This window comes from Micromys minutus (genome assembly GCF_963924665.1).
Source record: "Micromys minutus genome assembly, chromosome: 5".
Classification (NCBI taxonomy): Eukaryota; Metazoa; Chordata; class Mammalia; order Rodentia; family Muridae; genus Micromys; species Micromys minutus.
The window spans coordinates 76,839,568-76,856,268 of record NC_137974.1 but is presented as its reverse complement, the minus strand read 5'-3'; the positions used below and the strand labels follow the sequence as shown (position 1 = coordinate 76,856,268).

Here is a 16,701-nt window from a genome sequence, read left to right as displayed (position 1 = left end):
CCCAGGTATAAGATACGTTGTTGTCCCTTCAAGATGCCTCTGCTGAAGTTCTGAGGGCACCCTGCTGCTGTCAAGAGCAAAACTGTCAGGGGAGACTAGATCTGCAGAGAGGAGCCATCTTGGATGAATCCAGATCCCTCTGAGAAGAGGCTCAGAGAGATAGCCACAGGGTAATACTGTGAGGATTCAGCTACCCACAAAGTGCAAGAGGACTCTCACAGGAGCTCAATACACTGACAGGTAGGACCTTGCTCTCTGTAGGGAGGGAGGAAAAAGCTCCTGGTAAAACTGCAGGCCACTCACATATATTGCAGTGAGAAGAGACTGGGGTCCAAGGGGAGAGCTAAAGTAGCCAAATCTAGAACACAGAGGAAGGCTTGCAGTTGGGTATGAAATAACCAAGCTAAACAGAGGAGGGATGAGGTTCTGAGCCAGTGAATTGAAGCTAGCTGCCCCCACTGAAGCCCCCGAGGAACACATATAAGGTACAACTGCCCTTTCTTTTTTTCCCTGTCCACCAAAAATGTTTCAGGTTTGTTTGATATAATCACGGAAAACTAGAAAAAAAAGTATCTTCAAGTCAGGGTCTCTTGTAACGCTGGCCACCCTGAAGCTCTATGAAGAAAAGACTGACTGAAATCCCACAGAGATCCACCAGCCTGTGCCTCCCAAGTGCTGGGGTTAAAGCTGTGTGCCACTGTGCCTAGCTGGGAAAAAGAAACAGTTCTTTAGACATCATATAACTGGAGGTTTCAGGGGAAGGAAATGGGGTGCTTATCTGGAGCCATGCAGGGCCACAACCACTGCAGCTGTGGAGTTCAAGTCAGCACAGCGGTGAGGTAGTGACTGGGTAGAAGACTTGGCCAGAGCAGGAGTCTTAATTACCTGGATTTAATGAAATGCATTTGGGTTTTGAAATGATCCATGTTTGTTAAGGAGCAGGTGGTAAATAGATCGTGGTTCTTCATTTTCTTAGTCTTGAAGAATAAGACTAACAGTTTGGGTTTTTTATGCCTCCCTCCCCGCCCTCGTGTGTGTGTGTGTGTGTGTGTGTGTGTGTGTGTGTATCTATGTGTGTGTATCTATGTGTGTGTATCTATGTGTGTGTATCTATGTGTGTATCTCTGTGTGTCTGTGTGTATGTCTGTGTGTGTATCTGTGTGTGTGTGTTTGTGTGTGTATGTGTGTATCTGTGTGTGTGTTTGTGTGTGTGTGTATCTGTGTGTGTGTCTCTGTGTGTATCTCTGTCTGTCTGTCTGACTGTGTGTATCTGTGTGTGTGTCTGTGTGTGTGTCTCTGTGTGTATCTGTGTGTGTCTGTGTGTGTGTCTGTGTGTGTATCTCTGTCTGTGTGTGTGTATCTGTGTGTGTGTGTATCTGTGTGTGTGTGTGTGTGTGTGTGTGTTGAACACAGGACCTCCTGCATGCTAGGCAAATGCTCTACCACCTCATCCTTCTTTTTTACTTTGTATTTTGAGACAGAGTTTCACTAAGTTGCCAAGGCTGGCCTTGAAGTCACCCTGAAGCCCAGGCTAGATTTAATCCATCAATCTTTCTGCTTTAGCCTTATGAGTCATTGGGACTACAAGCCAACTTGTTTTTCCCCCTGCTCCTTCCTAAAAACCCAGACTCATAATGACATCAATCCTGAAGACACAAACTGACTGCAGAGAAAAGAACTCAGACAAAGGGCACAAGTACACAATCCAAAACCAGAGAGGAAGACAATGTTCAGTCAAATATAGAATAACATGGCATATCTACGCAAAACAGAGCCGGGACACAGAGGGGACCAGACAGCAATGTTTGGTAGTGTGTCCCCTTCCCACATACACTTTGGATTAAGGACGGCAGCGTGAGGCAATGGGAACAAGATATTATAAGATGTTAAACAATTACAAATGAGTCAGACACCAGGGATCCCCCTCTCTCTTTTCCCTGTCTCCTCATCTTTTCCTCCCCAGTCTGCATGGCAGCCTAGAACTCAGTGGATAGCCAGTACGAGAGAATCCTTACACACGCCTTCCCCTGGCACACACACCCATAAATGCATAAAGGGGAGTCTGTGAGCTAAAAGGATGGAGAGAGACCAGCATCTTGTTCTCTAGAGTGGTTCTTACCCTGGCTCTCCCTGCCATTAACTAATGAGTGTCATTCAGTAAGATCCAGGCTCAGCCGGTAATAACTAGGTTAAAGATGCTGGCAACCAAAGGCACCTTGTCTTGCATTTCTTCATGCATTGGTGCAGACTAGAAGAGCTGACCAAGTGAGCCCCCAAAAGACTTCTCTGTCTTCCTTCCCTGAGCCCTCTCCCCAACCTCCACTGCCAAGAACCTGCTGCTACAGCCAGGCAGTCACAATAAATCCTCGAGCCCCCTTTCTCTCCTTTTTTCCCCTGGCTGAACCTGTTTCCTTAAGCCCACCCACACTGCTGCCAGGCCAGCTTTGTAGCAGCTAGGATCTAACTGTGAGCGCAGAAAAGAGAGTGGGGCTAAGAAAATTCCTTGGCTATTTTCTTCAGCCCGCCCCATACATCAGGAAGAATATATATATGTATATATATATATATGAGATTCTTATATATGTGTGTGTATGTATGTATATATGTATATATATGTATATGTATGAAGGCTATATATATGTATATATATGAAGACACACAGACATGTATTTATATATATATATGATTCTGTTACTTTGGTGTATGACCTTCAAACCCCATACTTTCTCCTATGTGTTTTCTAGTTTTACATACAGAATGGACGCTTGGCCATGAGGCCCTTCTCACTTTTAGTTTGATGATGAACAACATCGCTCTAGCAGGGATAGGATTTTTGAGTCACAGGTATCTTATATGAGTTTTATTCTGTTTTAGAATCCTGAGAAGCCAAATGACCCTACTAAGGCTATATGTCAGTACCACGAAGACTGAGAGGAGCCAGAGCCCTTTATCCCATAATACTTTCAAAAGCAATGACATGCTGGAAGACAGAAGGCATCCATTTTTTCATGAATAGTGTCCATTAAGCTTAGCATCTCTCCATAACCAGGACAAACGGTTAGAGCTAGTTAGCAAAGGAACTTATGGTGGGCGCTATAGGCAAGCAATCCCCCACACACCTTTTTCTCTGGAAACAAAAAGTTTTCCTAATTCCTCATGACGTAAACATGAAGCACAGTCTCCCAAGAAACAACACACTCAGAAGCGAGAAAGCGTCTCCTTCATTCCAGTCTTGGGGGAAGCGAGGGCTCAGGGTACCGTGCAGGCTTGCTGGTGGTGAGTGGAGACTTTGGGGCAGATTCTATGGGGTGGGGACGCGCCGCCAGTCACCAGGATCTTCTCTGGTCTTGTATCTGGCAGCTGCTCCTCCTCCATGGCTTTGGCCATGATACCTTGGGGTTTCTTCATGAGGGAGTCGGAACTTCTAGGCTTTTGTCCTAGGCTTGGATATTTGGCTTTTAGCTCTATCTCCTCAGCTCTCTCGAGGAGGATACCTTCTTTCTCCTCTGCAGGGTTCACTTGTGATCTCCAGGGCATGCAGGACCAGGTCCCTGGAGTTTAGGGTCCAGGAAGTCAGCTGAGAAGAGGAGGGGACAGGCTGTGGGGATCATCTTAGCTGCTGTCCCCACTCTTGTCACTATGGTTGCTCTGTCCCCATGGTCTTTCTTCGTAGTCTTGCTTTGACTGCAGCTAATTTCGACAGACCAGGATATCTACTAACAAGACTGTTTCTCCCATTCCAGACCACCCCAGAGGCAAGGAGCTAGATAATGACATAACCAAGAATGGCTTCTTTTTTAGTAGATATGAAGAACAAAGAATGCTCAGTACAATAATCAGTACTCAGACAGCAAGGTCACAGAAAGTGACCTCTGCCAAGCAGAGCAGACGGTGAAGGTCAATAACTAATAAAGTCAGAGTCAGAGATGAACAGAGTTGGGTTCCAACCAATTCTAACTGGGTGGACTGGCTAGGGACATGATTAATTGTCCCCCTGGTTGGGTATATGGGCCCTCTATTTGCTTGGCCCATGAGAATTAACCAGTCTCAAAATTTCTACCTTGGCCATATAAAAGACCTCAGGCAAGGAAGCTCAGTGGTCATTTCCATCTCCCTCCCCAGGGGTTCCTTTCACTTTCCCTTAATGACTCAGCTCTACTCAATCTTCACTTTCTGTGACTGTCCTGCATAGAGCCTACTTCCACTTAGCATACACACTGGCTGGTTCTGTGTTAACTTGACACAAGCTAGAGACATCAGAGAGGAAAGAACCTCTGTTGGGAAAATGCCTCCATGAGATCCAGCTGTAAGGCATTTTCTCAAGGTGGGGGGCCCAGTTCAGGGTGGGTGGGGCAGCCCCTGTACTGGGGTCCTGTGTTCTATAAGAAAGCAGGCTGAGCAAGCCATGGGGAGCAAGCCAGTAAGCAGCACCCCTCCATGTCCTCTGCATCAGCGGCCTCCAGGTTCCTGCCCTGCTGGAGTTTCTGTCCTGACTTCCCCCAGTGAAGGACTATGATCTGAAAACATAAGCTGAATTAACCCTATCCATCCCATTTTTTTGTCATGAGATTTCCACTGAAGCAATAGAAAACCTACCTAAAACAGCATACTCCCGTGAGAATCCACATCCCTCCATCTCCATTGGTGTGAAACAGTGAACTTAAAGCCACTGTATTAGGTCAACCTTCAATAACTTAGAGTATTCAGCATCCTAGATCCTAAGGTCACACACTACTGTGCTATGAAAAGACCCCTTATACTAAAAGACCTGATCTCACTGATACTCTGAGTTTGGATTTCCAGCCTCTAGAGATGTCTGTTGTGGTTTGTATAAGAATGCACTTCCTTCCTCCCGTCCCCCCACAACACACACACACACACTACAGGTTCATATGTTTGGATGCTTCCCAACTGAACTGTTTGGAAAAATTTCCAAATGTGGCCCTGATGGAGGTGTGTCACTGAGGGTGGCCACACATCAGTCCCACCCTCTTCCTCCTTTTGCTTTGCCAGCTGCCTGTGGATCAGTATCTAACCCTCCCTGCTACTGTTTTCCAGGACCATGCTTTCTGCCATGACAATCACAGACTAACTTTCTGAAACTGTAGCAAGCCCCCAGTTAAATGCTTTTTAGTAAGAGTTGCCTTGGTCACGGTATCCCTTCACTGTGAAAAACATTCTGTTGCTGGGAAGTCACACAATTCTAGGGTGCCATTGTGAAGCCAGATGACATCATGATGAAGTCATCGTGACATGATGACATCATGATGACATTCCTATCTTCCTTATCTCATCAAATGGTGTCATTCAGCTCAGCTGACATGTACACAGGACATATCCAAGGACACATTAAACTCTTTCCTCCAGTCGCCCATTGTGATCAAGTACTAAAGAACAGTCGTCAAATTCCAGGTGCAGATCTTTTAAATGCATCTGTGCTTTTCTCTGAGAGAGGCTGTATCATGTGGTGGTTAAAGTGTGGCCTGGAACCCAAATTTCCTTGGTCCAAATCCTGTACGTGTATTTTTATTACATGGTAAACAGCCATTTCCTCCACTGAAACATTCCTGCCTGGAGCAACTTAGAATGTTCAGGAACAGGAACAAGTTCTCATTAGTTATGAGATTAGCATTCCTGTAACGTGAGGCTCCTTCTGTTTTCTCGTGTGTGTATGTGTGTGTGTGTGTGTGTGTGCTGTGTGTGTGCTGTGTGTGTATGCTGTGTGTCTCTGTGTATGTATACGATGTGTGTCTGTGTCTATGTGTGTGTGTTTGTGTGTGCATGTGCACATTTGCACAGGTGCACATGCATGTGCACATGTGTGTGGAGGCCAGAGGTTGGCATTCCTCTCTCCCTCTGTACTTTATTTGTTGAGTTAACATTGCTTTACTCATCCTAGATCTCACAGGTTGGCTCAACTAGCTGGCTACTTCCCAGCTCCACCGCTCCAATTGTGTGTGGCCACGCCTGGCTTTTAACGTGGGTTTACTTTGCACACCGAACTATCTCCCCAGCCCTGTGGAAAAAGCTATTTAAAAGCTAAATTTATGAGTGAGCCATAACTGAATGGGGCATTTCTTTCCATCTGTAGAGGGGCTCTGACTGAGGATGTTCGGCTTTAAAACGGTGTGAAAAGGATGTGTACCTTTAGTGGAGTTAGCCTTTGACTTTTGAATTTGGCCAGTGAGAGGCAGTACCGCACCCTCTGGTGGTCACAAGAGATCAGACTGTCCCCAGCAGTACTATGCGCGGAGCACAAGTCTAGGCCTTAGCTGTACTTATAGGTATGAGGGCCTACATCCTGATGACCCCATCTAAGTCAAGAATGGCCAGCATCCCCAAAGTCCCCGACATCTTCCTCAGTGTTCTGGTCTCTAGCTTAGTCGTCATCACATTTCTAGCTATAAGGTTAGACATGGAATCAGTAAATACTGAGCTGTTACTTTGAGCAAGGGGCCAGTGAGCTTCTGATTATGCTTTGGGGCATGCTGGACCTTGTGAATATCAAGCCCCCACCACGGTGAGCTACAGTATTCCCAGCCCCGGCAACAGCTTTCTAGTTAAGATGCTATTTGTCTTATCTGGGTTCCTTTGTAAACATCCTTCTTAAGCAAACCAACTTCATCACTGAAGATGTAATTTTATGAATAACTATTGTCCCATTCAATTATTACTGGGTTCTAAATTTAAATTTTTATCTACGTTCTCAGTTTTACCTGCTCTTTCAAGCACATAATGGAGTGGAAACCTCCCTTTGGAAGTCTGAAGACCGTGTGTTTGGATTCTTTTCTCACACATAGTTTGCTTTTGCTTTCCCCTAAAACAGATTTTAAAGCGAAGCTGGAGAGATGGCTCAGTGGTTAAACACAGGCAATGCTCTCACAGAGGACCTGAGTTCAAGTCCCAGTACCCACCTCAGGTGCTATCCAAACATCTGTAACTCCAGTGTCACGAACCCGACACCCATTTCTGAACTACAAGTGTACCTGCAAGACACACATGCACACACACACCACAGTACAAACTTTTAAGATACTTTGAAATCTGTATGTGGAAGTTGTTCTTGCATGCATCTATGTGACATACGTGGTATCTGGGGCTTTTCTCAGTGCTGAAGGTGGAACCCTTGCATAGACAGGGTGAGCGTTCCACCACCTAGCTTCTTCCCCAGTCTGTGTTTCCTGAAAGAGTTTCCATGTTAGCGCAGCCTGCCCTCAAACTTGTAACCCTCCTGCATGCCAGTACAAACCATCACACCCAGGGTGATGCCATTTTGAACAGAGTATAATTAGATCAAGCTAATTATCTCATCTATCACCTCAAATATTTGACATTTTTTTAATGGGAAGAATATTGGGTTATTTTCTCAGTGACTACATTGTATCGAATGGAGGCTGGGCAGATGGCTCAGCAGGTGAAGGCGCTTGCTGCTGAGTCAGAGAGAACTGAGTCCTGCAGGTTGTCATGTGACCTCCAGGAGCATACACATTCGCACGTGCCTGAATACACTAAATAAGGACAAGTAAAAAAAATTTAAAGTAATGTATTCACTATACTGAGCAAGAACTATAAAAATAAAATGTATTCTTCCCATCTAACAGGTGCTGGCCCCTCCCTACTTTGCTGATAATCATCATTTTTCTAGTCTCGGCTTCTGTGACTTCAGAGTATGGGAAGAGTATGACGTCATGTCTGGGAGAACACATGATACTTGTCTTTTGTGTCTGACATATGTCACGTCTCATCCTGTTCTCCAACGAGATCCTTGGTTCAAAGGACACAAACCAGTTTCTTTTTCTGGGGACAATATTCATCGTGTGAATGAGCTGCGTTTTCTGTATCCATTCATGTGCTGAAAGGACATTTGATTTCCGTATCGTGGCTACCGTGAATACTGCTGCGGTGAATGACGGTCTGCTCTAGGCACTGATTCCAAGCCTTTGGGTAAGTACTAAGAGGTGGGGGAGGGGCTGGCTCATACGATAGTCCTATTTGCACGATGACTGTCTTAATACACTTTTCAAAAATGAACCGTGGAAGTTGTGTTTTCTTCACAGCTTCACCAGCACCTGTTGTTACCTTTCAACGACAACAAAACAAAACTGGGAACAAGTTCTGGTGAGGAGAACCTGCAGCCCCTAGGGCAAGGAGGAAGATGACTGAGTAGCCAAAGTGTTCATCAGTCAGCTTTCCTAAAAACTGATCAAGAACTCTCCTGCTGAACATACGCCCCAAAGAACAGAAGACTCATGTTCAAACAAGACCTGCATACTGTTCCTAGAAATAACACTGACAGTAGCTAAAACTTGGATCCCGTGCAGATGTGTGTTGATGGATGAATAAGCAAACCGAATGTCTACACATGAAATTTTCAGCACAGAAAGGCTAGAAGCCCTGATAGGCGCTAAGACTGGGAAGAGCCCTGGGATCATTGCGCTAATGAAAGAAGCCAGACTCGGGCACATGTACAGTTCCGGGAAGTATCCAGGATGGACACATCCACGGGAATGTGAAGCAGATTCGTGCTTCCCGGGGCCCGAGGAAGAACAGAAGGCACGGACTGCTCAGTGAGTACAGTGTTTCCCTTCAGGATAATGAACATATCTCAGAAGACAAGATCGTACTTTCAGGAAAATGGATGGATCTGTAAACGTAGTAAGCGAGGTAGCCTACACTCAGACAAATGTTTTCTTTCCTGTGTGGGTCGTAGCTGTTAATTTATGTACGTGATTATCTGTGTGGGAGTGAGTGTGGGCAGAGGCCTGGACACTAGAAAAGGCCATGAGAGGAGAAAATGGATGTTAAAGGAAAGGCCATGGGGGCGGGGGTAGTGGGACAAATGTGAAATGAAATGGAGGGGGAGGAGTTGTGAGGCAGAGGGGGAGGGGTTGTGAGGCAGAGGGGGAGGGGTTATGAGGCAGAGGGGGATGAACTGTGAGGCAGAAGAGGAGGGGTTGTGAAGCAGAAGGGGAGGGGTTGTGAGGCAGAAGGGGAGGAGTTGTGAGGCAGAAGGGGAGGAGTTGTGAGGCAAAAGGGGAGGGATTGTGAGGCAGAGGAGGAGGGGTTGTGAGGCAGAAGGGGAGGGGTTGTGAGGCAGAAGGGGAGGGGTTGTGAGGCAGAGGGGGAGGGGTTGTGAGGCAGAGGGGGAGGGATTGTGAGGCAGAGGGGGAGGGATTGTGAGGCAGAGGGGGAGGGATTGTGAGGCAGAAGAGGAGGGATTGTGAGGCAGAGGAGGAGGGGTTGTGAGGCAGAAGGGGAGGGGTTGTGAGGCAGAGGGGGAGGGGTTGTGAGGCAGAGGGGGAGGGGTTGTGAGGCAGATGGGGAGGGGTTGTGAGGCAGAAGAGGAGGGGTTGTGAGGCAGAGGAGGAGGGGTTGTGAGGCAGAAGGGGAGGGGTTGTGAGGCAGAAGGGGAGGGGTTGTGAGGCAGAAGGGGAGGGGTTGTGAGGCAGAGGGGGAGGGGTTGTGAGGCCGAGGGGAAGGGGTTGTGAGGCAGAAGGGGAGGGGTTGTGAGGCAGAGGGAGAGAGGTTGTGAGGCAGAGGGGGAGGGGTTGTGAGGCAGAAGGGGAGGGGTTGTGGGTCAGAAGGGGAGGGGTTGTGAGGCAGAAGGGGAGGGGTTGTGAGGCAGAGGGGGAGGGGTTGTGAGGCTGAAGGGGAGAGGTTCTGAGGCAGAAGGGTGCAAGCAGAGAGGGAGTAGCAGGAGAATGTGTGTGGGGTGTCCAACCAAAACCAAGTGTGCTTCAGAATAGCTTACTGGAATCTATTCCTTTGTAGGATAATTCAGAAAAGAATTCTCTCAAAAAGCAAAAGATAAGCCTCGGGTTGAGCTAGAGATGTGCTTGCAAAACACCATGAGCCCATGAACCACCTAAAGCAGACACCAGCATGTGTGCCTCACAGACACATGGCAACATTCCTACTATCTTATTCAGGGAAAGAAAAACTGACCAGCAAACGGAGAACAGGAGAAGGTGTGTTGTAAAGACCGTGAAGTCGCTGTGCTGTTGCCATTGAATTTTATTTATTTGCCTTGTGTGTGTGGAGGAAGCAGTTTTAGGATCTATAATGTAGGGCTTGGGGACTGAGTTCAAGTCATTGTCAGGTGGCAAGCGCCTTCACCTGCTGGGCCATCTCGTTGGCCTATGTGAAATCATTTTTAATAGGCTGTCAGTTGAGTGCAAGTATGCATAGTGACAAATGCTGACCACGGGACAGGGGCAGGTCACAGAGGAGGAACGGGAACAGTGTTCTGGAGACTCTGGGCCAGCCTGCGCTGTGCAGGTTTTGCACTGCTATAGCCTGGTCTAGAATGATCCTCAAATGCTTGTGTGTTAAAGGGCTTGGCCCACAGCTTGGAAAGCACGGAAGCCAGGAAGGTTTTATGCAACCAGGGGCGTTGCAAAGGGAACGTGGGACCCCAATCCTCTCTTTCACCTCTTCCCCATTGACTAACTGTCCTGAGTTAACAGGGTTTACTCTGCTGTGCACGCCCACCTTGATATACTGAGCTATCACAAACCCAAAGCACCAGGGACTGAGAGCTCTGAGACAACAAGAACGTAAACCTTCCTTCTTTACTCTGTTTGCAATTTCTATGTGTGTGTGTGTGTGTGCATGTGTGCATATTTGTGTGGATGCCAGTGGTGTGTGCATGTGCACATACGTGTGCATGTGCTTGTGTGAGAGTGTGCGCACGTGTGAGACAGGGTCTCTAAATAACCAGTGTGGCTGGGCTGCCCCATCAGTGAGCTCCTGGGGATTCACCTGTCTCTGCTTCCACACAGTTAAAGTACAAACATGCCACCAAGCCTGTTTTACTTCTTTTTAATGTGACTTTGGGGGATTAAACTCGGTCCTTAAGCACTTTACTCTCTGAGCTGTCTGCCCAGCCTCAAACCTTTTGTCTTTCTATACTGAGTTATATCAGGCATTTATGAGGTTAACTAGCACATAGGATCACAGTGATCAACTTCCAAGACTCGGGTGACCAAGGGTGACAATCTTCAGTGCAGGACAGAGTCAGGAAATGGCAAGCAACCAGACCATGTCAGAGGCCTGCTTACCTGAACTGGGTCCTCCGGCACTAGCCCTGCGCACATCTGTCTTCCCTGTGCACATCTGTCTGTCTTCCCTGCGCACATCTGTCTTCCAAGTAGCATCTGTTTCTCCAGCTTCCTTCTCTGAGTCTTTTCGATCCATAGGTCATCGTAGCTGAAGTAGGAGTGCAGAGGGGCCCTCCTGAACTGTACCGGGACCTCTCTGGGGACTTGGTCTGCGGAGATGGAGGGGAGGGTCCATGTCACTACTTCAGTGGCAGAAAGCAGCCTTTGAGTAGGCTCTGCATAAGAGGTTTTCTGAGCATGGGAACAAGTGAGCTTCTTGTCTGCTGGGCTTTTCTGGCCGATGTAGCTCTAGAGAGCAGAGGAGATGACATCAGAGACCGGAGCAAGAATAGATCAACTGGTGGTGCTTCTCTTCCCCCAGAGTCTTTCAAATATAACACTTTATCTTGACTTATTTCTTTTAAAGTGAAGATCACAATGAGATACTTCATTCACAGTCGTTTCGTAAAGTATTACCATTAGACATAAAATAAATCTCATTTCTGTTATAATACCTATTATAAGACTATTTGATTGAGGACTGAATCTGTTAAAGTATCTAACAGACTTCGCACAGCCATTAGAAATATTTGTGTATGTGCTGATACCCATGTGCCCATGCACGAGGAGGGCAGAGGTCAATTTCAGGGGTCAGTCACCTCATTTTCTGGGATAGGGTTGATCATTAGAACCTGGGCTCACGGAGCCATACTAGCTGGCCGGCCAGCAAGCCCACTTCCCCAGTGTTGAAATCACAATACACGCCACCAAACCTAGCTTTTTGATGTGGGTTCTGGGGTCTGAATTCAAGTCCTCATGCTTGTGATGAGAGCACTTTCCCACTGAGCCGTCTCTGCATCCGGAGCTCTTGTTTAGGCAGAGAAAACCAAAGCAGAGCACACTGAGGCACAGCTCTCGTCACCCCAACCATTCTCATGGGCTCAGTTCAGGGACGGCACAGAAACACCATAACCATTTCAAAAATAAATCCTGTCAAGAGCAGCAGAATAGCTGGAATCTGGGTTCATGTTTTCACCATCTGTTCTTTGAAACCAACTCTCTGGGAGAAGAAACTCTCTTATTCCCGTGCTCACAAAAACTCACCCATTAAAAAAAAAAAAAAGCTCAATCAAAAACTCCAATATGATCATAGTTCCCTTCCATAGGGGTTTACGATTCTCCCAGAAGCCAAAGCTTGCCAAATAAAAAGCCAAGTATTAGGTGAGGAACAACTTTCCTCCAGTTGTTGGAGGTGTCCCATAGACCCCCCACTCAATATGGGCTATCAACATGGCTCCTTGTAGCCCAATGGGACTTGACATTAAGACCCTGTTGCCGAAGACAGCACACATGTCGGTCACAGTATACAAGGAGAAGGTAAGCTGGTACTGACCAGAAAGCTTCCTCTTGTTGGCTGACTCTCCTAGGATTGGAAGGTGCTGTGCCGGCCGCTGGGGGCAGGGGATCATCAACAACAGTCTTTCCCAGCCGTGTAACCCTGTCAGCTGCAACAATGACCAGCATCGCAAGATATGCTCATGGATCCAGCAGAAGCACGCATGTTCTGGGCGTAACCAACTGGTTTCTGATTGGTTTCGAGATCCACGGCACAGGAGGAAGTATGTGCTTGGCACTGCAGTTCTGGCCAAGAGCCTATGGCTGGGGGAGCCATCCTTAACCCCTTATTGATTGTATTCTGCTAAGTGTACATAAGTGTAATGTAGATTCAAACTTCCCTCTAAACTCTTATCTCTCTATTCATAGGTTAGTGTGGCTCCCAGACATTATCATGGATCTCTCTGTGTGGTGGATGGCGGTTAATGCAGAAACTCACAGCTAATCAAAGCGCAGAGAATAAATGTCAGTGGATGTTCAGCTACAAGTGGGGCATCTCTATCACCCTAAGGGTCATGGACCATCACAGAAGAGGGAGAAGTATATAAGAGTCAGAGGTTGGTGAGGAGCAGAGCCAAGCCACATCTTCCGTACCACTGCACTCATGAGCTCATAGCGGCTGTGGCTGCCTGAATGAGATCTGCACAAGATCAAGCCAGCCAACCGTCTGGCACAGAGAAAGAAGGGGCTAATGAGCCCCACCCCAGGCTGAAGACCTAGTGGAAGACTTCTGAGGGAAAAAGGAAGAGCAAGAGAGTTTTCTTTACAGGTGTGGCCCTTGGCATGTTAATCACACTTTAGTGGATGGACCCACACCCAGGAGTATATGAGCATCACAAATTGAATTCTTTGGATTATAAAGAAGAGGAGGGGGGAGGGAAGTGAAAGGGGAGGAAAGAAGATGAAGATTTAAAAAAAAAACAAGAACAAGAGGAAGAGGAAAAAGAAGAAGAAGAAGAAGAAGAAGAAGAAGAAGAAGAGGAGGAGGAGGAGGAGGAGGAGGAGGAGGGGGAGGAGGAGGAGGAGGAGGAGAAGGAGGAGGAGGAGGAGAAGGAGAAGAAGAAGACGAAGAAGAAGAAGAAGAAGAAGAAGAAGAAGAAGAAGAAGAAGAGGAGGAGGAGGAGGAGGAGGAGGAGGAGGAGGAGGAGGAGGAGGAGGAAGAGGAAGAGAAAGAGGAAGAGGAAGAAGAAGAAGAAGAGGAAGAAGAAGAAGAAGAAGAAGAAGAAGAAGAAGAAGAAGAAGAAGAAAAGAAGAAGAAGAAGAAAAGAAGAAAAAGAAGAAGAAGAAGAAGAAGAAAAGAAGAAGAAGAAGAAGAAGAAGAAGAAAAGAAGAAGAAAAAAGAAGAAGAGGAAAAGTTGGAAGGGATGTAGAGGTGAGGGAGGATCTAGGAGGAGTTACAGGAGGAAGGATGAATATGATGAAAATACATTGTATTAAATTCTCAACAAACTAACAAAAATATATCTTAAATTACATAGAAACTTAAAACCCTCCTTCAACTATGAAACTAAGAGACCTGGAGAGATATGTAATGCTTGCTGCTCTTGAAAAGGCACTGTTTGGTTGCCAGCACTCAACTAGGTGGCTCTCACAACTGCCTTTAATCTCAGCTCTAGGGGACCCAACAATCTCTTCTAATACACACACACACACACACACACACACACACACACACACACACACACTTTTTAAAATGTAAGAGCCAGCCACACTCTGGCACAGAGAAGGAAGGGGCTAATTAATTCCAATTAACTTTCTGAACTCCAGCTGCAGCTTGATGTCGGGAGCACCGGATTTGATGATGTCACTTCTGTCATTCCTCTCTATTCTTTCACTTGGGATCCTCACAGGGCGACACTTGATCCCTCCCAGGACTCTTGATGGGGAACCCAGCAGGCTACTTTAAGAAATTTCCTCAGTTGATTTCATCTGGACAGTATAAGTTCCTGGTGGATGATGTTACATAAATATGTGTGCATATGTACATATACATATATGTATATGATATATGTAAATATATTTACAAATAACTGCTGTTTGATTGTGAAGCGAACATTATTACATGGATGGAGCTCCCATTGTTTATGAAGAAATTATTTCAGACAATTAGATTGTCATCAAGGAAGACTGAGGGCATTTAGATGAAGTAAAGTTCCTACATTTCACTTAACCTGGTGAAATGCCTATGCGAGGAGACCAGTAGATGCTAAGGTATCTATGTATATGTATACAGCATAATACCTGGTTACTGTCACTTAAAAAGCAAATATATGACATATATATTAAATTAAACTAAAAAATATCTAGGTAGCCCATAGGCCTTCAAAAGAGACCAGAGAAGTGAAACACAGAAAAAACAATAAAATCCAGACATAAGCTATAGTCCATGAAAATTATTTTAACTTGTGTGTGGTATACGTATGTGTTATAAGTTATCTGTATCTCCTCCAACAAGGCCACACCTCCTAATCCTTCCCAAACAATTCCACCCCCAGTAACTAAGCGATCAGATATATGAGCCTCTGGAGGCCTGTCATAGATATACATGTACAAATCCTTTAAACACTAGCTAATGTGATTTAACAGTGTATTGAGAATTATACACCACAACTAAATGGAATGTGTTCGGTACTGAAAGGGAAGGTCAATGTTTAAAAACTCAGAATTGTACACATTTCAGTAGGTCAGAGAAAAATGAGATGAGTGTATCAGTTGACCGAGGAAAACTGACAGAGCGCAATACCTACTAAGGTTTGGTACAAAGAAAGCTCTGAATGGAATAGGAAGGGAGGAGTGGTCCCTCTTTATGATGAATCTTTATTATGAACTTTATGAGTATCTACAGAACCCTACATTGAACACAGCTGGTCTTTAAAAAAAAATAGCCACTTTTCTTCCACAACTAAGGACCAACCTCGCTCATACCACTGTGCTTAATACACTATTGACACTTCTAGCCACTGAAATAAAGCAAGAAAAATAAAGAGAAGGGGGAAAAAGTCTGACCCTTTGGTAGATGACGTGAGCTACAAGCTGAAGCACACAGATCTACTACAGTTCTATATATCAGCAATCAATAGCTAGAACCCAAAACTTAAGATATAGTGCCAGCCACAACCACTTCAAAAGCACGAGACGCTTAGGTGCCAATCAAATGAAAATTCTCTAGAACTGAAAGCTATGAAGCACTCAAACAGCAAAGAAGATCCGGACACAGGAAGACGCCGTGTCATCGGTAACTCAGTACAGCAAAGACGCCAGTTACGTCCCATGTCCCAGTTTACACACCGCTTAATCCTGCATCCATCAAAGTCCGAGCCAAGCCATCTGCAGGTGAAAGTTAAGGTTCTTCTAGACTTGGTACGGAAACTCGAAGGAGCTAGAACAAAAGTGATTCCGAGAAAGAGAAAGTGTGAGCAATCAGCTCACCAGGTTTCAAGACATTATTCTGTGACAGTCACAGTGGAACTAAGCACACGACAGACTCAGACTGAAGACACAGGAGTAGAAGCTTGTACGGACTATTCAGGACCTGTAACTAATGCTTCGAGCAATTCGGTGCTGCGGTAACTGACAACTTGAAGGTGGAGAAATGAACTTCTTCCTAAATCTCACACCACAACACATTTTTCTCAAAGTACAGAAATCATCAGTCAGTTTGGAGGCTCCTCAAGACACTAAAAATAGCCCCGCCCTACAGTATGACCCGAAAGACTCCAAGTCACCATATCCTAGAGACACCTGCACATCAATGCCTATTGAAACGCTGTTCACGGGAGCTAAATTGGGGACAAACTCTGTGTCCATTAACAGAGGGATGGATAAAGAAAGCGTGGCTTGCATGCACAGTGGAATAAAGCCACACCCAGACAGACCACTGTTACCTGGCAACTTCTCAAAATGCAAACAGGTACTTGTCCTGTGAGCTGACAATTATGCCACTGGGTTTTAGACCTGAAATGAAAATGTGTATCCACCACGGTGCTGGGCATAAATGTTTGCAGAAGATCTACTTGTGATACTTGAAATCTGAAAGCTGTCCAAATGTCTTTTAATAGATAAGTGTTTGAAGATAGGATATTACTTAGGTATAGAAAGGGGTTATTGATACATAAAACATCTTAGGCAGATCTCAAAGGACTTATACTGAGTAAAAAGTCAGTCTCAAAATATGACATTTTTAAAATTTAACCATCGACTCGGCTTG

The 16,701-nt window shown here is 45.8% G+C and overlaps 1 protein-coding gene across 1 annotated transcript in view; it reads right to left on the bottom strand.

The window, feature by feature from the left end:
* Positions 1 to 16,701, bottom strand: part of ARHGEF4 (Rho guanine nucleotide exchange factor 4) — a gene marked incomplete at both ends in the record, with an annotated part of 140,639 nt that overhangs the window by 70,590 nt on the left and 53,348 nt on the right. Inside the window, one exon of the mRNA XM_080917521.1 lies at positions 11,061 to 11,408. Coding sequence (XP_080773647.1) covers positions 11,061 to 11,408 — 348 coding nt within the window. The remainder of the gene's footprint in view (positions 1 to 11,060; positions 11,409 to 16,701) is intronic.